The sequence below is a fragment of the Melitaea cinxia genome, chromosome 24, assembly GCF_905220565.1.
Source record: "Melitaea cinxia chromosome 24, ilMelCinx1.1, whole genome shotgun sequence".
Taxonomy (NCBI): Eukaryota; Metazoa; Arthropoda; class Insecta; order Lepidoptera; family Nymphalidae; genus Melitaea; species Melitaea cinxia.
In genome coordinates this window covers 6,443,013-6,464,537 of record NC_059417.1, presented here as the reverse complement: position 1 = coordinate 6,464,537, position 21,525 = coordinate 6,443,013, and the positions used below count along the sequence as shown (strand labels likewise).

At 33.2% G+C, this 21,525-nt stretch overlaps 3 protein-coding genes and 1 long non-coding RNA gene across 4 annotated transcripts; 1 reads left to right on the top strand and 3 right to left on the bottom strand.

Moving 5' to 3' along the window:
• Nucleotides 1–2,287: 2,287 nt before the first annotated feature.
• Nucleotides 2,288–9,232, bottom strand: LOC123665336 (bifunctional peptidase and (3S)-lysyl hydroxylase Jmjd7). The gene is made up of 6 exons (XM_045599649.1): nt 9,181–9,232; nt 8,963–9,113; nt 7,967–8,122; nt 6,809–6,975; nt 6,250–6,477; nt 2,288–2,586 (listed from the first exon to the last, which is right to left on the bottom strand). The coding sequence occupies exons 1-6, from the start codon at nt 9,230–9,232 to the stop codon at nt 2,366–2,368; spliced, it is 975 nt and encodes a 324-aa protein (XP_045455605.1). The 3' UTR covers nt 2,288–2,365.
• Nucleotides 9,233–12,529: 3,297 nt separating this feature from the next.
• Nucleotides 12,530–13,361, bottom strand: LOC123665442. The gene is made up of 2 exons (XR_006745038.1): nt 13,158–13,361; nt 12,530–12,728 (listed from the first exon to the last, which is right to left on the bottom strand). It is a non-coding gene; the product is annotated as an uncharacterized LOC123665442 (long non-coding RNA).
• Nucleotides 13,362–15,780: 2,419 nt separating this feature from the next.
• Nucleotides 15,781–16,368, top strand: LOC123665441 (splicing factor 3B subunit 5). The gene is made up of 2 exons (XM_045599747.1): nt 15,781–15,918; nt 16,017–16,368. Exon 2 carries the CDS (start codon nt 16,021–16,023, stop codon nt 16,276–16,278), a length of 258 nt encoding a protein of 85 aa, XP_045455703.1. The 5' UTR covers nt 15,781–15,918; nt 16,017–16,020; the 3' UTR covers nt 16,279–16,368.
• A 2,585-nt stretch (nt 16,369–18,953) lies between these two features.
• On the bottom strand, nt 18,954–21,321 carry LOC123665439 (exosome complex component MTR3-like). Its single transcript, XM_045599746.1, has 4 exons — nt 21,092–21,321; nt 20,894–21,011; nt 20,653–20,812; nt 18,954–20,171 (listed from the first exon to the last, which is right to left on the bottom strand). Exons 1-4 carry the CDS (start codon nt 21,261–21,263, stop codon nt 19,686–19,688), a joined length of 936 nt encoding a protein of 311 aa, XP_045455702.1. The 5' UTR covers nt 21,264–21,321; the 3' UTR covers nt 18,954–19,685.
• Nucleotides 21,322–21,525: the final 204 nt, after the last annotated feature.

Below are 21,525 nucleotides of genomic sequence, written 5' to 3'. Positions count from 1 at the left end.
AAATTCGACCCCTAAGGGGGTAAAACGGGGGTTGGAATTTTGTATGAAAGTCCTATATTTTTGAAGTAAGAGACTTGAAATTAAAAATGTATGCTCTATAGATAGTGAGAAGGTGTCCAAATAATGTATCTTTAGAAATCAAGTAGCTTTTGGGGTTAAAACGGAGAATGGTAGGTTGACTCAATCACCACGAAATCTCCGAAACTATAACAGCTACAAACTTAAATTTGGCAGGTAGGTTCCTTATAGGGTGTAGACATCCGCTAAGAACGGATTTTACGAAATTCAACCCTTAAAGGGGTAAAACGAGGGTTGGAAGTTTGTGTGAAAGTCCCATGTTTTTGAAGTAAGAGACTTGAAATTTAAAATGTATGCCTTATAGATGATGAAAAGGTGTCTAAATAATGTATCTTTAGAAAGCAACTCCCTTTTGGGGCTTAAACGGGAGATGGTAGATTGATTCACTCATCACGAAATCTCCGAAACTATAACAGCTACAAACTTGAAATTTGGCAGGTAGGTTCCTTATAGGGCGTAAACATCCGCTAAGAGCTGATTTCACGAAACTCGACCCTTAAGGGGATAAAACGGGGTTTGGAAGTTTCTATGAAAGTCTTATGTTTTTGAAGTAAGAGACTTGAAATTTAATATCTATGCTCTATAGATGGTGAGAAAGTATCCGAATAATGTATCGTAATATATATATATATAAGAGAAAGGTCACTGACTCACTCATCACGAGAACTCAAAAACCGCTAGATAGTCCATCCATCCAGGATGAAAAAAGGTGAAATTTGGCAGGGAGGTAGATTATAGTTAGTAGACGTCCGCTAAAAACGGATTTTGCGATATTCCACCTCCAAGGGGGTTTAATTGGGGTTGATAGTTTATATTAATCATATACAGCAGGGTTGTTTTAAAGGAAAATAACTGCGTTTGGAACCCTGTGTTCAAAAAACATTTATATTGATTACTTAATAGTACAAAAAAAATTTTTTTACAATATCTAACCTTTACGTTACTAGAATACTTTTTTACTTGCCCCTGTCTTCACGGAGTCACGAAGAAGCGTGCGTTACGCTGTTCCGTTGCATAAATTTACGTAGAACCATATTAAAAACTAAATTGCATGTAGTAAATTTTAAACATATTTACACTACAATACTATAATATTACTACATTATTTCATACCACAATTCTGAAGAATTTAAAGAAACATTTTTTTCTATGCGACGCGCGCTTCACGCGGACGTAGTCGCTGGCAACAGTTAGTGTACAATAAAACAAAGTCCCCAAAAGTGTATGTGATCGATTTCCTCAAAATCTACTGAACGGATTTTCATGCGCTATCGCCAATGTAGAGGGCTTCAAGAGGAAGGTTTACGGAACGGCTAAGCCGATTTTGATGAGTTTTCCTGGAAGTTTGCCGGGAAAACTTTGTGACACACTGATTTCAACGCGGGCGAAGCCGCGGGCCCAGCTAGTATATATATATATATATATATATATATATATATATATCGGGCTTCAAAATCGCATTTACAACAAAAATCGTTTCATTGAGTCATCATTTTGTCAAGATACATTTATTTTACAGTTACGGTTAATTTCTGAAACGGTTAAACCGATTTCACGAGAATTTTGTTTAATATACTAAAAATTATCTTAGAATCGAAAAATACATAAGTAATTTTAAGATACGCCAAAATTTTATGTTGTATATCTTATAACGAAACTTTTTAAGCTTTTTGGGGAATGAACTCATTTTACCTCCTTGTGGTTGAATATGTTCCAAAAACGTAACTATACGTACTATAAACTATTATACATTAACCAGGGGAGAACTGACGCTAGTAAGACGAGTCTTGGTGTTAATGTTTTTCAATAGATTCTTTCAATAATACGTATTAATAAAATTTGCGATTTTCTCATAAACAGTGACCTAGTTTAATCAGTAACGTGCCTACTTAACACGTTATTATACTATAAAAGGTGGTAAACGAGTGTTCGGTCCGCCTGATGATAAGCTGATACCGTAACCTATAGACGACTGACACCACAAGAAGCACCTCGAACGCGTTTGAAACTGTAGATAGAAATAGTATATGCTTTATTGCACACCACTCAGAAAAGATTTACATAAAAACACTTATTTACACATAGAGATAGTAATGTACAAAGGCGGTCTTATCGCTTAGTAGCGATTTCTTCCAGACAAACTATCCTATTCATATGGCAGTATGAAGATCTGGCAGTTATATAAAATTATTCAAAATAAAAAAAAGCGTTCTAGGTTTAAGAATTATTTATTTAACATTGACAAAATGTACAACAAAGCTAAATATACAATTTATATACATCATTATTAATACTTGTCACATAACTTCTCTAACATTTTAAAATAACAGTATTTTATGTCAAACTCCATGTCATACCAATAATTGACAGCTATACAGCCATGGCTCTGTTTGACATGATGGAACCATAGACTAGGAAGGTAGAGGCAATCTCCCTTATGTAGACGCGCCTTAAATATGTGTGCTTTTTTGAACTCTGGATATTTTGTAAAATCTGGTTTAAGTGGATCTGAAACAGTGAAATTTAAAATATTTAAGTTATGTAACGCGGGCAACACGAGCGACACTGCAAGCTCGCCAGAGACCACGGAGGTTACCGGCTCGTTATCTATGAACTGTCAATTTTGAATATTAAAAAAATTATATTTAAAAAGAAAGGAACTGTCGATTGTCGAATTATTATGATTATTATTCTTTGTCATTAAAACTGTAAAAAACATTATTTTGAAAACATTATTTGTTGTTTGATTTTTATCGACTACAAATTGGCGCCCAAATAGAGGCCTGAACCGACGGTGTTCTCCATTGCTACATCGGAAGAATAATCATGACGCGAACACGGCGACAATCTCGCCGACAAAGTGTGTACGGCGACGCGGGAGAAAACGTGGACGACCATGAAGAGGATAAAATGACGGCGTCTGGCTAGCATTATGGCCGCCGCGCAACGCTTGCAAACCGAAGCGTTCGAGCGGATGTTCGAACGGCTGTTGGAGCAGCGACCGCCGACTCCTGCTGTGGCCGCCCAGCCTTCGAGCAATTTCTCGATGTGTACCGCTCGTTTCGCCGCCGCTGCCGACGAAGACATCGAAGATTCATCAACACCGCTGAATGTTACTAAAGTATTTTCCAGTGACATTAACATGTTTACTTACAGCCCGATATCCAGTGAGGAGTATAGTCACCTGTCACCCGTAGATGATTTTTCTAGTTCGACATACTGTGATGCCTACTACGACGCAACGGTAGATAGTGATCACCGCTGTTCCGACTTGGAGTATTTTAATTATGACGACTCGTCTGATGGGGCAAACGCAACAATGGTTGACCCCAATTTTGATAATGTAAATTCCACAATAATTGACCCCGATTTTGATGAGGTGGAAAGCACTATTCTCGTCCCACTTTCTCTTTCGATGCCAAGTCGGAGGCCCACGTTAAGTATAACTATTAGTAGTAAGAGAGGCATTGCACTTATTGATACCGCTGCTAAAAGTTGTATAGCTGGTCATAAACTTTATAAATTGCTTAAAGATATGGGGCAAACGTTTATGACACGACAGGTAAATGTGAAATTGGCTGATGGCATAGTACGCCCACGGGATGTTTTGGTAGCCCGTGTGGATGTGACTATTTCTGTTAATAGGACAGTTACCACAGATTTCGTGATTTTCCCAGAGGCCGACAACAACGAGACCCTCTTAGGGATAGACTTCATAAACGCCGCTGGTATGGTAATAGACTTCGCAGCTTCTACGTGGCATTTCTCAGGTAACCAACAGTTTTATCCTCTGGAATATGAGGGGGATGAGGAGATACCGAGAACTTCTGTTATGGCTTCTTCGATTGTACTGAAGGAAGACGAAGGAACCATGCTTACCTGCGAACAACGCCAACGTCCAGAAGAGCTGCTGCAGCGACATGAAGATACCTTTCGGCCAGGAGGAGAAGCTACTCCATTTGCCGAACACCGGATAGATACGGGCAATCACGCACCCATTGCTGTACCACCTTACCGTTTTACGCCAGCGAAGAAGACAATTATGGAAGCGGAGCTGAAAGAGATGTTAGAAGACGGGATCATAGAGGAGTGTAAAGCTGCATGGGCCGCACCAGCACTGTTGGTCCCTAAAAAAGATGGTACTTACCGATTTTGTGCCGATTACCGTCGCCTGAATGCTGTAACTAAAACAGATAACTCCCGTCGACCAGCGCCTGACTTTCAAGAGGGTGACCTCGTATTACTGACGACGCATGTCCATAGCAACGTGCAGAAGGGCAAGACAAAAAAGTTCATGCCTCTACGCGATGGACCATATAAGGTACAACGTGTGGTTAGTCCATGCACATACGAAATAGGCGATGTGCAGGGGCAAACCTTAGGACGTTTCCACACCTTTGACCTTACTCCTTTTATAGGCATGACGGGGCAATATCTTCCTGTACAGCCTCGTCGATTACGTGGGCGACTTCGTGTTCAACCCGACACCCCCGTAACACCTCGTGTAGACGCTCACCCATCCACACTCACTCCACCTCGACACACTTACACCAACTCACTTTCGGGGCGAAATCGTGATTTGGAGGAGGAGGATGTAACGCGGGCAACACGAGCGACACTGCAAGCTCGCCAGAGACCACGGAGGTTACCGGCTCGTTATCTATGAACTGTCAATTTTGAATATTAAAAAAATTATATTTAAAAAGAAAGGAACTGTCGATTGTCGAATTATTATGATTATTATTCTTTGTCATTAAAACTGTAAAAAACATTATTTTGAAAACATTATTTGTTGTTTGATTTTTATCGACTAGTTATAATTTCAACAATAATCATATTATATTAAATATGGTAAAAATTAAGTTTGTTTATTTAAACGTTCTTAAGATCTAAGTGGCCAATGTTCTTAATTAATATTAGGCAATTTTTATTAATTTTGAGTAATGGTATCTTGGTTGTATAGATTATAACACAAACTCAAGTTTTGATTAGTCTGTTGGTACAGTTTGTAGTGACCCTGCTTTCTGCTCCGGAGGTTGTGGGTTCGTTTTCCACCCCGATTCTGGGTGTAATATACACTCACAGGCGCGGAAACTTTGCCAAGTATAAAATTTGTGATAACTTCAGTTTTTTTTTTTTTCAGTTTACACTGCAAATTTAAGTCAATTTTGATCGTTGTTCATCATATTGACGTCTTTAATCATTTTTAAACATAAATAATGTTTTTTAAGTTTATAATGAAGTTTAAGCGCAAAATCACATTGACGCAAAATTAAACACTGCAGTTTTGAGCACTAGTAATTAAAAACTGTTTGAACTGTTTGATATTTGGTAAACTTTTTAATATCGCGTGTTTCCTCCTCTAGCCCTTATGACCGCCTGCATTCGATCTGGCATGCTTTGGATGACATTTTTGATGTCCACCTCGAAGCTAGCTAAGAGTTTGTGGTGGGTCCGATGCTGTTTTAATTGTCCTTTTTAGCTTATCCCAAATATGCTATATTGGATTTAAGTCAGGGCTGCGAGCTGGCTACTGCAATTTTTGAATACCAACCTCTTAAAGGTACTCATTTACGATATAAGCGACGTGTGGACGTGCATTATCATATGCATTAAAATGAATAAGTCATATCTAATAAACCCTCCAAAGGGTACAATATGTTCTTGAAGGATATCCTCGACGTATCGTGTTGCAGGTAGAGCGATATTGGCGATGATCAATTTTTTACGTGCATCAGAACTAACGCCAGCCTGGTTATAATAAAAATTGATACGTAGATAGCTAGAAATCTAACATAACAAATAGGCTTTATCTCGATACTCTCACAAAATCGGAAAGAAAACCGCGAGGTGTAGCTTGTAACTAATATTTATAACTACATGGGTTGACCAGTTATACTAGTTATAGGATAGAGATAGGATGAAACAATATTGTTTTGAACTAAATCTACAAAATATAATTCACACATTTACAAAATATAATTCAAGTTTGGGTCAAAAATCATAGTTATCTAAAATCCTCATCTATTCTAGTCTATGCCAACAATCTTACGTAGAATATATATCATATATGTACGACTGTACATAATATAGGTCTCATTAAGTAGACTATGCATTTAGTAGGCAGAATAAAATATGATTACGATATTCTAAATAATAGTGTATACTCACCAATACATATCCATGGTAATCTCATATCATTATTATTATCACCATCGGAATCTATACAATCTTGTGATTTATTAATGGGTACAATATCCCATTCATCTCCATTTCTCTTGAACTCTGCTTGGGGGTATCTCTTGTATGGTACATAGGGTAAGTCAGTCGGAGGAATTAGTATAAAATCTTTGTATCCGTCTATTACACAGTATATGTTCTCGTATGGATCTTTATGCACTAAAAAAACACTAAAATAATCAATTATAATTTTAAGAAATTTTAGTATTCGTGTCACAAAACTTGAAAGATTGAAATAGCATTTACTTATTTGCCGTTATGTTTAGAAATAAAACATTTAACAGACTCGAAATTAATAAAATTACACTCGTAACAATCATAACAAATTTACACTTACTAAACACTCATACCAAGTTTCAATCTACAAAATATTTAATTATAGTGAATTACTCATGAATAAGTAAGTTTAAAATAATATATTTTCAAAATTAATAAGGAAAGTTAGTGTTTTTCCTTAATAAAGAATTTTGATATAATAAATGTTTTATACTTGATGTGACGGCTCTTTCATCCCCCATCCAGAAGTTGACAGCATCGGGCTTCTTATTGAAAGCCTCACTTGCAAATCCAATATAATTTTCAACATCAGTCATTAGTTCACTAAAATCTTGTGTAAGGTTCGAATTTTGTCGCTGTATATATGGTATTACATTTTCACTACAAAAATATATTCTTATTAACATTAAAAAAAAAATAGTATGGTTAAATATTATGAAGACTAATTCTTTAAGCACTCTGAAAACTTAAGGAAATGAAAATTAATAGTTACGTTCAACATTTAAATCAAAAAAAAAACAAGACGACATTTAAATGACAAAAAAAAGATTTGTTTTGCTTTCTAATTGTTTAATTTTGAACACGACATGTATGAAGTTGAATGGTTCGTGTGCAAGTATTTTTTTTATTAATGTTGGGAATATGCTTAAGAAAACCTTCATCAATTTAGTCTAGTCTTTTATAGGGTTGATAGTAATTGAGTTTTTAAGCATTTCATAAAGCTACATGCAATTATAATAAATCTAGAATTTACTATTGTGTCAAGGTTATGGAAACTCAGAATACTCAAGCACACACCCAAAACAAACTATATGACCAGACCACAACAAACTATATGACCCATACAAATGTTTGTCATGAGCAAGAATTGAACTCGCAACTGCAAGTGCAACAGTTATCGCTGTGACTGCTGGGGCATTGTGTCATCAGAAATAATATGTCTCTAGATATATTTATATATTTATATGTCTCTAGATATATTTTTTATTTATTTGTATACTATCTATACAAATAAATAAAATTGGTCTGTCTGTTTGTAATATTTAAAATAACCGTTTTTTACTAAATGAATATGGATGTATACACGTTACATATACCAAAATAACATTTTTTTAAATTTTTGTCTGTCTATCTGTCTGTCTGTTTGTTCCGGCTAATCTCTAAAACGGCTAGACCAATTTTGACGGGACCTTCACTGGCATATAGCTGATGTAATAAGGAGTAACATAGGTTACTTTTATTTTAGAAAATCATTTATTTTATAATTCTGCAAACTGAACAATAAATTTTTGGTAAATTCCATGCGGACAAAGTTGTGGGCACAACTAGTCCTATACATAATAAAGTGTAAAACTAATATTTAAGTACATACTCTTGGGTATCTAACATATCTAGAAATTCAGATATAGTCATATTAACTTCCAAAGGCATGACAAAATATTCCACACCATCTTTATTTTCAGTTATGCCGTCAGCTAGGCCATTTGGTGTTAATGCAATTGTGACCTCTTTGCTTCCAAACTTTTCCCTGCAAAATATTAATAAATAAAAACTCACAACCTTAAAACCTTAAACTATAACTTACTATTTTTCAATTATTTTTTTTTTATATCGTTGGATTTTTTTTAATTTTTATTTATAGTAATAATTTTTCTTCTTTCTCTGTATACTGTATACTTACGAGAGTTTGTAGAATTGGTTACTTTAAAAAATCAGGAAATATTAGGTCAGTTAAAATATTGTACAATTCTTATTTAACCACATTTAATATAGCCACCCTCTCTTCCTGTGGGTGTCGAAGAGGGGACTAAGGGAAAACACAGTTCCACTATCACCTTGGAACTCAAAAAGCCGACTCACCATCATCATCATTACAGCCTATACTGCTGGACATAGGCCTCTACAAGTTTACACCAAAATAACGTAAATTCATGTGTTTTGCCCATAGTCGCCACGCTGGGCACGAGGGTTGGTGACCGCAGAACTTGTGGAGGCCTATGTCTAGCACTCGACTGCGAGAGGTTGAAGTGATTGACTAAGTGACAATACAATTCTTATAAAATTAAAATTTACAATTTACTTTTGTTATATAAGTATCATAGGTATAATATATTATATGACTAGCCCATTGACAGTTTGTAGGGGCCCTACTTTCTGCTCCGCGAGTTACGGGTTCGATTCCCGCCTGAGTCTGGGTGTAATATATGTACAATTTCCATCTATTTTTATCAAGAAAACACTAGCTATAATAGTTGGCTGTTACCTATAACACAAGTATTAAGTTGCTTACCTTAGGAACAGACGACTGTATGTGAATGTTATGGAGTATTTATTTATTTATTATTTTAATTGATAATGAACTAAATACCTGAAAAATGTTGAGTTCCATTTTCGTGTAGCAGACCATTTCAAACAGCCTCCTCTGATAATAACAGGAATATTTTTGGACACATAATCCCGATGAAATTGTAGCGGTTCTAAACAATCAGTTTCAACTATTTCACCGCCCAGATACAAATCTATTCCAAAAAAATAGTTTAAAGACTTTATATTATATCAAATAAATGTTTTATTACAAAAAAAAACCTGTTGTTTCTTCGTTGAGAACTCTAAACGCGTCGATTATTTTATTAGACATAATAATTATATTTTACAAATTTAAACAGCTTAAAACATTTTTATTATTTGTAAACATAACCTCTTTTGACCTTATTTAGCTACCTATAATGTCCGGCCGCTCATGCCTTTCTGACACCTGTCAATACATCATGACTAGTGATGTAAAATAAATAACATTAATAATATTTAGTAACATTATTTATTGCATTTGTTATGCATATTTATTCAATTTAATTTATATGTTGCTATTTTTTATCGCAATTATATTTCAATATATTCAATAAATTTTCACAATGTAAATATTTTTTTTATGAATCCGTTAATTGAATTGATTCGTAATTTCTGAATGTAAACGAAGGGAAATAAATAGAAAGACTGTCATCTTCACTAACGTGTATAATCAAATTATTGTCAATCATAGTATCTATACGGATATCGCGGACAAAGTCATCAAATATAATCTTTTTAGTTTTTTCAATCACCTTCATCTAGTCATCTCTTGTGACTTTTTCGCATGCTTCTTTTAAAAGCATCTTCATCTTTTTCAAAATGAAAGTGATAAGTTATTTTATTTTCAACGTTTTTTTTTAAATTAACCGACTTTAAAAAAGGAGGTTACTCAATTCGAATGTATATATTGACTGTCCCTAGGTATAATATCGAAATTGAAAAAAGGCACTTTACAAGAGAGCACCATGAAGTTAATTTTGTGTACAAAATTGTCGTTTATTATGCTATCTGACAATAATTTCAAATATATCCTAAACTTTTATCGGCAATTAAATGTATATGTCTTTTTATCCAAAATTCTTCATAGTTTTTGAGAAATGTTAGTTTCAATAGTTTACTATGTTCATCAATTAGTGTGAACAATCGAACGAAGTTTCGATTATTTTCTTGGGAATAATTTTATCAAAGTTTATCGAATGTGACTCTTTCGACATTTTACGGTGTACATACGAGTACATGTATATGTTCGGGGATAACTTCGTCGTTTATTTTGATAATTCTTTTTTTTTTGTTGGAAAGGAGATATCCCTTGTGTGGTACCATGATTTTGATGTACCGACTTTTGGAGTAATCTTTGTTCTATCTACGTTGTATTACTTGTCGCTATAATTGAAGTCGGTTTTTTTCGTTTGCCTGCAACACATTTATTATTCATCTGACTGATATCATGACACTAATTTTTCTAAGTTTTGTTTGGACGTACCAGCTTTATTATATTATTAACTAACTATTATATATTATAAAATTTTATTTTATATTATACCGACAGTGCTGTGTGGCTACGGCACTAAAGAATTTAGCCACCCCCTCTCTTCCCGTGGGTGTCGTAAGAGGCGACTAAGGGATAACACAGTTCCGCTACCACCTTGGAACTTAAGAAGCCGACCGGTGGCGGGATAACCATCCAACTGCTGGCTTTGAAATACACAGGCCGAAGACGGGCAGCAGCGTCTTCGGTGCGACAAAGCCAGTACTGCGGTCACCAACCCGCCTGCCCAGCGTGGTGACTATGGGCAAAACACATGAGTTCACGTTATTTTTGGCGTAAACTTGTGGAGGCCTATGTCCAGCAGTGGACTGTATAGGCTGTAATGATGAACGACACCGTGCATGATCGATTGACCATTGACATACTTATTACAGATGAGGTGCTAATAATAAAAACTGTTCATACAGAATTATAGACCATTCTGGACCAGTATATGGCAACAAACAGTAGCTGCTTTATTATTTTTGCTTTTTTTTTGCGGTGTCGTTAATGACATTAATTACAAATTTATTTATTTCTAAGTATTATTTATACGTATTTATAAAAAAATGTATCTATCACAAGCATTACATTACTTACTTGTAGAAAGAGACGACCGTGTGTATGTTATAAATATAAAAAAATAAATAAAAATAGTAGGTGTGTAAAATAAAACTTTTGGTTGATGCTGTTTAATTTTATAATTTTCGTCCGTTTTCCACAAACATTCTGAATTTTTTATATTTATATTTTTATATATATATTTTTCAATAAATTCTGTCATTATGACTCGTCTAGGGGACACCAACGCCGACATTTTAAAAACAAAAACTACACTAGTGGACTCTCAATCACCGCGGACGCTGCGAGTAGAATGACACGATTGGTTGGAACGACGATTACACACACACGGGCAGATTGGCGCGACGCGCCGGGTTGGATTTACGTGGCGTGTCGTCAGTTAAAACTCTGGAGCGATGGTTCTACACTCACGATCCAATTTTGGAGAGCGCGAAAAACTGATCAGTTAAACTGACGCGAAAAACTGATCGTCAATGGCCACCTTTAAAGCGGCCGGACTTGATTGGCCGGTCTGTGACGTTATTACCCTTCAAGTTTCAGGTATATTACTTTTCTTTATGATTTCAGGCCATAGAGTAGAATAAACATTAATGTTTCAGGCTTTCAGCAAAAAGTATATAAACTTTCAGCTTTTAAACCTCAAGCCAACTTCCAACCAATTTCAAGCAGTAATAAACAACAAAATATAACAATAATTAATGTGAGGGTAGAATAACAATTACATTGTGTTCAATCTAAAATGTTTAGTTTGACAACAACAACTATAAACCTATTCACGTTTCTATGTATTATTTATTTCAGTTTATTTTTTAGATATAGTTACTATGTATTGTTTACAGATTTTCCATTTATATTTATATATTATGCATACTATTGTTTGTACGTTAGGTGTTTGTGGGTGTGTGTGTGTGTATATGTCGTGCATGCATGCGTGCGTGCGTATTGTGCGTGTGTGTTTAAGTGTACATGTTTGTGTTTAAACTCATGTGTGTGTGTGTGTGTGTGTTTACTTTATTAACGTGAACATCTTTTCAATATCGTAGTTAAGTTTTTCTTCACATTTTTTGGTATTTAAAGGGTAAATGTTAATAATAGCATTAATCTTATTATAGAGTGAAGGGCCCAGATAGGATTGAAATTTTTGCGCAAATCTTGTTTTATGGGGCGGAAGATAGCAAACTTTGTCTTTACGACGAAAATTGCCTAACGTAACGTGTAATGATAATTTAACTACATTTAATTTAGTCTTTATTGTACACATAAAAAAAGTTTACAATTTATAAAACAATTCACAAAAAGAAATGTACAACAGGCGGTTTTATCGCTAAACAGCGATCTCTTGTCTGATATTGTTGTAAAAGAAAATTAAAAAAAAACTGTCTCAAAATATCAAGGAGATTTTTTTAAGTATTTAAAGTTTCAACAAACAAATAATGTGCAAACGATAAATATAGTTTAATTCAAAAAGAAAATTGCTAAGTAATAAATATGATTCAAATATATTTCATTGGCATAGGTCTTTTAAGTATTCCTTTAAGAAGAGTTCCTTGCGAGTCTCCGGCTGGTTTTTTCGATAGAGGTGGCTCCATAAGGGGAACTTCACGTGGTGATGGAGCAGTCTTATTGCGCCAAAACGCCCGAGGCATAAAAGTGTATGTTGAATCTATTGCTGAAACTAGATAAAATATTTAGTAAGATATATAAATATAAGTTTTTTTTTTTCTTTTCTATGTATTAAAGATTATATATTTGTATACTTTGCTGTAAACCACAAATTATTTGTCATTCTTAAAGATAGTATAGATTGTAGGTACGAGGGAGCTTTTAATTATTTATGTTATGTTCTTTCTTTTTTTTAATATTGAGATAACATTACTAAACTTTATATAATTATACTAGCTGACCTGGCGAACTTTGTACCGCCTTCTTTATTTTTTTCTTAAATATAATAATTAATATATCAAAATAAAATATAGCCTATCTTTCAAGTTGGATCGAACTGCACATGGTGTGCGAATTTTATTATAATCAGTTAAGTGGTTTAGGAGTCCATTGAGGACAAACATTGTGACACGAGATTTATATATATTAAGATTATACTAACTTTTTGGCTTTTGATTAGAGAACTCTGATATAGACATAGCGCTTTGCGTTCGTGGACCAGGCAACATATTCAAATCGAAAAAATCTTCGACGCCTTGACGAGTCATTGTTATTTTATTCTTTTCATTCAATTGTCGTAATCTTACAACTTTATCGAAGTTTTGTAGAAAAGTCCTAGACGTGTTATGGATTGCCACGGTATCTAACACACCTAAAAAAAAAATCTGCCTTATATTCGTCAATATTTTTATTCAACGTTTAGTATTACATATTAAAATTAACAATTCTTTTTTTTTTAATTGGGAAAGTAGATAATCTCAATCCAACTCTCTTGGATACCTATACTTAAAAATATCATTTATTGTAACATTTAGTTCTTACGTAATGGGGCACATCTTGCGATTATTATTTCTTTATACCGATGTTTTTTACACATCGGATTTCCGATAAAATTTGCATCTACAAGGCAAACCAATGTGCAGAGATCATCTGCAACTGACTGAAAATATATAAATGAAAATGAGGTTAGACACTTAATAAAATAGAGCCAATTATATTTTAGAAAAAAATATTAGTTATAAAGGATACCTCGGCATGTTCCAATTTATTCTTTTTAGCAATTAAAACTTCTAATCGACGTAATGGCTTTGCCCAGGTCATGTCCGAAATCTTGTTTTCGGAAACATTTAAAACTCTCAAGGATGCCTAATAAAAATCAATAAAAATAATATACAATTTTGGTTATGACGTATAATTTTGATCCTCGTTTTAAATTTAAGTAAATAAATTAATAATTCTCTTTTAAAAGGAAAATAAAGATATTGTACAGTGAGTACAATTATTTTTATGAATAAAATAAATAAAAAAATTATATTATAACATATACAAACACATAATTACACACCCCAATAAAAATCATAGTTTTTGGATCAAAGCATAGTGAATCCGAATCCTCCATAGTCTGTTTTTCAATATGCAGTTCCTCTAAATATTTCAAGCCTTCTAGATTTTCGACTACAGTGATTCGATTATTACTTAGGTACAATTTTTTTAACTTTGTTAAATTATTTATGCCTTCAATTTTTGATATTTTATTCCATTGTAAATGCAAATGAGTTAAATTGTAGAGTACATTCAAATTTTTGATTTTTGAAATATAATTGTTATGATAATAAGCATAAATTATATGATTTGGATGTTTCGGCTTAGGCTGTAAAAAATTTTTTCGTTAATCAAGCCTCAAAAAAATAATTTGAGGCTTTACTTTAATAGAAAATATTTTAAACCATGCTTTACACCACTTACAATTTCAACAAGAGATTTTTCGTGCATAAACATATGCGTCGGTCTTATATTTAGACTGTTTTTGTTTCTAATTAACTTTTTGGCTTTCTTTCGCAAAGTCTCATCGCTTTGTTCTGTAGTTGCAGGTTTATTTTTATCTGCCATAATTTAAATTGTAAAGTAAATATTTTTAGCTCAATCAATAAATTTTTATAACATTCATCACCGAATATAACCGTTGTTTATTTCTATAGTAACAAAATCAGTGTTTACGTTACACCAGCTGCAACATAAAGAAATATTATAAATTAAATTTTATAGATAAACTATAGCAACGACACGTAATTACTTTCCCATGAAACAAAAATAATATGCAATAGGAGAGCAATTTTTATTCAATATATTAAATTAATTAAATGCATTAATATAATTTTTTGCACCTTTTGTACATATAATGTATTAAACAAAAGTGTGTGGTTCGTTATTTGTCTGTGGTGTAAACTGAAACGTCAGAATTCAGAAATCATGCAGCGTTGCAAAAGCTACCGATTTATCGGTAGATCTACCGATTTTGGCCCTTGTCTACCGATATACCGATTTAGCAGTGCTATCTACCGAATTTTTGAGTTTTCAACGAATGTAAAATAATTTTCTAAAAAAAAGGTAAAATAATATTCTTAATACGGTAACACTAAAAGAAAATGGTAACACAAAATCAATGCACGGGGACTTCCCGAAATTCTTCCCACCACGTCGAATATGACCGTTCAAATCCACGGTGTGTTAAAACAAATTGTACTAACACGTCATATAATAGAGTTCTGCTCGCATATATCAAAGGGCATGTTAATATTACATGCTCAGATAATTAAGGAAAACCTGTTATTAAGTTACTATAAGATTGTAGAGTGTGTGTGAGTGAGAGGAGTAATAAGTTTAGTAAATAAGGCTGTTGGTTTTGTAAACAAAATAAATAAATTACTTCTTTTTGTCTCCATTGTATGGACTACTTACTTCTATAATTAATGTTTCTTAGTGATAAAACGTATTGCTTTTGAGTACTTTCTTTTTCTGTAATGTAAATTAATTATAATTATAAATGGAACAAAAATTTGCACGCCGTTTAAGGTAGATTATATGAGACATTGCAACTAATAACCCCTCATGTATAACACTCATGTATAACAACTATATTCATGCAAATAAAGAATTTAATTTAATTTAACGGAACAAATTTAAATAAATGAACGCATTATTGACTTAAAATACTTTTGTTTTTCTTCGAGTAAAAATCTACCGATTTCTACCGATTTTTCGGAGCCAAATATACCGATTTTTTATTTTACACTTTTGCAACACTGAAAATACTATTTGTTACTTAATATTGTTGTTGCTTTCTGTGTTAAAGCTTTACATAAAAACAATTATTTTATTTAAAATAAATTCATTTAAAGACTTGATTCCTATAACAGTACCAGGTTTGTATCGTCATTATAGTAAACTAATTATACAAAGCTATGTTAAGATGGTAAAGTAAAACAAGGTAATCAGTTAAAACTGTAAACATTTTTTGCAGCATTATGGGAGAAAGATACAACATTCACAGTCAATTAGAACATTTACAGAGTAAATATATCGGTACCGGTCATGCCGACACAACAAAATACGAATGGCTCACGAATCAACACAGAGATTCCTGCTGCAGTTATATGGGTCATCCTGATCTGCTAAGCTACTTCGCGGTTGTAGAAAATGAATCTAAAGCACGTGTTAAGTTCAATTTAATGGAGAGGATGTTGCAACCGTGTGGACCACCGCCAGAAAAACCAGAAGATTAAACATTTTTAGGTTATATGAAATGTTACTTTAGACTACTTATTTTTTAAGTAATTCTTCGTGTGATTTATAATAAAGTAAGTGAGAAATTATCGAATTTAAATTATTTTTGTATCGATGAGTTCTAATGACATATCTTAAGGTCTCTCTTTAATGGTAACGATCGAATTTAATTGTAAACGATCAAATTATTCATCAAATTTTGGCAAATGTGTTTCTCAAATTGTGTAGTTTGACGTGTTTGTTAAATAATAAAAAAATAAAAGACAAACCTGTTTGATAGTGTGCAACTGTTTGTCAAATAAAATCTCAGTTATTGTTATATGTTCCTTTATAATTGTAATAAGTATTTTGGGTATATGAAACATAAAAATACTTGTTATTATTATGTAATATATCTATTATATATTTGTTGGTTTGGTTTCTAGAAGTCATCAGTTTATTTGATCTATTGGTTTGATTGTATGTGCTTTTGTTTGATGAAAACGTGAAGTTCGACAAACAAATTTGACCACGTACAAGGCCCTTAAGACTCTAGGTTTCTGATTTACAAACTTTCTGGGACAGTATTTGAGTACTTCTAAGTATGATTGAAAACGAAACTTTTAGTGCTCGCTTAATGTCATTGACGTGATTTGAAGATAATCATAATTAAAAAAATATTCCAATAGCCTAAGCTTATGCTGCAATACAAGATCATAATATTATCAACATTTTTGTTAGGTAAGTAACATTGGATTTTATGCAAAACACAACACTATTTTAACCAACTTCAAAAAAAGTAGGAGGTTACTCAATTCAACCATATATATATATTTTTTTTTATTTATGTTCGGAGATAACTCCGTTGTTTATGAACCGATTTTGATAATTATTTTTTTGTTGGAAAGGAGATATCCCTAGTTTGGTACCATGATAAGGAAACCAGGATCTGATGATGGGGTCTCAGAGAAATTGAGGGAAACTCTCGAAAATCCGCATAACTTTTTACTGGGCGTACTGATTTTGATGATTTTTAATTTAATCGAAAGCCGATGATTTATCATGTGGTCACATTTACATTTCATCAAGATCTGATTACAACTTTTGGAGTAATCTTTGATAATGCACATTTACTTGACAATTTTTTCGTCTACCTATGTTGTACTACTTGTTGATATAATTGAAGTCAGTTTTTCTTCATTTGCCTTCAAACACAATTATGAATTGTATATTGTCATTTTTTAAGAATAGAGTTACTTGCCTATAACGCTTAATAGAATCTGCATTCCTGTTTGTTAATTTGAGATTAAACAAAACAATATATGGTGAATTTATTTTGCTTTTATGATCGTACAAGTTTTTTTTTAAAAGAAGGTCAGCAAACAAGCTTACGGCCCACCAGAAGGCAAACGATTACCCTAGCCTATAGACGCCTGCAAAACCAGAACCATGACAAGCTCATCGGCGACTCTACCCCAAATCGCTCTGGTCACCTTAATATAGGAACACAACACTGCATGAAATCAGTGTTATTTAGCTGTTATCTTCTGTTAGGGCGAGGTACTTCCCCAATCAGGCGCTCCAGATTTGAGCGGGAGTTTTCCTACTGTGCCCTACCTCAGTTCATAAGTTCACATTGGTGTATGATAATTATGTAAATACCTTTTAGGACAGCTTGGTTATACCCATACTTAGTTTTTTAAAACTTGTGATAATTAGAAAGCTATTTATTCGATTACCTATGTTGTATTAGTTATCGATGAAAATTAAAGTTATTTTTTTTTGTTTGTGAGAAAACACAATGAAAAAGCTTCACTTTTTTTAAAGATAAATTATAAAAAATTAAGTAAAATAAAGACGTGAAAGAATCGATAAAATATCTCAAGAAATGAGAAAGTTGCGCTTGTAACATTGATTTATAAAAAACCCTACATGCAGTCTCATACAAAAGTAACACCTAAAAGTCTCCAAATAAACATAAGACCTTATGGTCATATAGATATACTTTTTTGGAAATTCACCTTACGCGCATTAAAGTTTAAAGTTGTATTTACAAAGCAGTGTACAAAAAGTAACAAAATTTTATAACTGAAGGTTGCCGGTAGGACAAGGCATGAAATGGATACCTTGTTGTCATAGCTCATTTGGGAAATCGGCCGGTCGGGATCGACCGAGAAGACCACGGTTCAAATCCCATGTCTCCAAGATCGATGACTTTTTCCTTTTTTTTCTAATTCCACTAATGATTTTTTATTTAAATAAAAAGTTCATATTTTTTATTATTGTCGGTAAAATCGAAAAATATTATTCATATTTTATGAATATGTAATTCGATTTAAATATGGAGCAGCCCGACTGGGGTAGTACCTCGACCTTACAGAAGATCACAGCAAAATAATACTGTTTTCAAGCAGTATTGTGTTCCTGTTGGTGAGTAAGGTGACCAGAGCTCCTGGGGGGATTGGGTCGGCAACGCGCTTGCGATGCTTCTGGTGTTGCAGGTGTCTATAAGTACGGTAATCGCTTACCATCAGGTTAGCCGTACGCTTGTTTGCCGACCTAGTGACATAAAAAAAAAAAAATATGATTATCAAAAAACACGATTTACTAAAACCCAGCACCAGTCACTCAGTCACCCAGGTACTACTTTTATAATATTAGGTATTGTTTATTGTTAGCGAAACTAAATAACAACTTAGGTTAAAACTTACAATTTACTTACAAATTACAATTCTAGGATTAAAACAACATGTTTAAATATAGGAATAAAGTATTTTTTTTTCCTTAAACAATCTGACTTTGCTGATTAACTTTTTGCAGGAGACGTAAAGGTCCCTTTTTATTCGAGCTTTTCGAGGCGAATCCAAAATTTAATTGTTTTTATCTCTAAGCAGTTCTCCTACTCTTACTTACTTAAAAAGTTTAACTCTTTTTATTTCAGCACTAACATAAGAAAGATTTGAAGAAAAAAGTCCATCACTGTGTGTATATCAATATTAGGCAAATTATCACTTCGTTCTTTGTCCATTATAATGAAATTATTCTTTCATTAGTGAAATGAAATCTACACACTCATAAATAAAAAAGAAACAAACAACTGTACATAAATAAACTCGAAAGAAGCAAGAGCCCTATCGAATTTTAAAACTACTACTTTAATGATTCGTGGTGCAGTGATATTAAATAGGTCAAATTAGCTCACAAGTTAGTCAGAAGCCACAGACATCCTGTACTAAAATATATAAATTTCAATCATCTATTTAGAAGTCATTTATTGATGAAATTCAAAAATCTTTCAATGATCAATTACTTTTGATCCATATTTTAATACCGTTACGTTGAATATAGTATTAATATTATCATGAAACATCTCCATTACTAGAATTAACTCAATAAAGGACTATGAAATGAAAAACGTAAGTATATTTCATCCGGCGTTTAATACTGCTTTCCACTCCTCCATCTTGGCATTTAAAGCAGCCTCCCTCTCTTTTGCCTCTTTTTCTAATTGCTTTTGTTGTTCAAAACTATTTACAACATTCAAAACTAAAATTTGTTGAATGTTTGGAAGAATTTTCTCACATTCTTTCTGTAGTACTTCCATTGCTTTTATAATACAATTGACATCCATTGAACCAATTTGTCTAAAATCAGAAATTTGCCTTAATTCTGGCATTACTGCCATTGTAATGAGACCGTTATTTATTCCATCTTTTTCTGGATTCATTAATGCTAGATTCTCTTCAGCTTCTGAAGGGTCGACGAACATTTGATCACCGATAACCGCAACAGAACAGGCAGTGATTATGTCGTACATTGGTACAGCTGCGTCAGCAAGAGCTAATCCAGCGGCGTTTATTGCAGCAGCTAAACATGCTCCATCGTGTTCTAGAATATACACATAGATGTCTAACTGAAAATAAAAATATATATGTATATATGAAACACAATTTATAATTCAAATGATTATGAAAGTAATTACAAAGCATAGCCATACTAAGACCAAGTATTTTTGTGAATTAATTACAAAAAAATAAGAAATTTAATATAGTTTACACATTGATATTCATCATCATCATCATCATCATCATCATTTCAGCCTATTTCAGTCCACTGCTGGACATACGCCTTCACAAGCTAGCACCAAAAATGCTGTAAACTCATGTGTGTTGCCCATAGTCACCACGCTGGGCAGGCGGGTTGGTGACCGCAGGGCTGGCTTTGTCGCACAGAAGACACTGCTGCCCGACTTTGGCCTGTGCGTTTCAAAGTCATTGGATGGTTATCCCGCCATCGGTCGGCTCATTGCTATTCAGTCAAGACAAAATTAAATTCATATAGTTGTTACATCAATACGTGTACTTTTTAAACTTTAAAATAAACTTTGTTAATACCTGATAATTAGGAAATAAATGTCGGCATACTGTTGGTTCAAGAGCCTTTCTTAAAGCTACTGATAATGCCTTTTCTTCTGCATCAGGGGCATGAGGACGCCTTTCTCTTGGACAAGAAAAAGGCGCGAATTTAACTTCGCAAAACAATTGGCCAAGTGCACTAAAAATAACAAATAGATTATTGAATATAATTGTTAGAATATTTTATTTACTAATGATTAAAAGATAAGTTCACCATTACCTATACTCATTTTGGTGCATAATTTCTCTGGGATCAAAAACTGAGCACACAACTTTAGTTTTCTTTAATTCAATATACGCCGATCCTTTCGCTTGAGATATCATATCAGTGCGGGCAACTAAAACCAAAAAAAATATATTTTTTATATCTTACCGGGTTTTCTTCTTTAACAAATAGTAAATAATCACAAACACATACAAAACCTACACAAGCTTCGCGCCTCATCCAAACAGCGCCCATCCTTTCGGACTCCGTTTTCATTAATTAATTCACTATGTAATTCATTATAGCTCTTCAAATATTCGTTCGTGAAACGATTATATGGAATACTATCATCAGGTCCATTAAATCTTCGATAGTCGAGGGGCATGTTGAGTTTTTAGGTTGGAACAAAGAGGGTTGGAAGTTTGTTATAAATTAGAAGTGGACGATATACATCGATGTATTAAAAACACTCGATGTATAGTAACGATGCATCGAATAAAACCGATATATTGTTAATATTTCAACATCAACTATACATCGATGTTTTTTTATTTGATGCATTGAAAAGGGAAACAAACCTGCAAAAAATATTCTTTAATGGATATTGAATGGATTGTATCTTTACGGTTAATAGGTACCTATTTTTG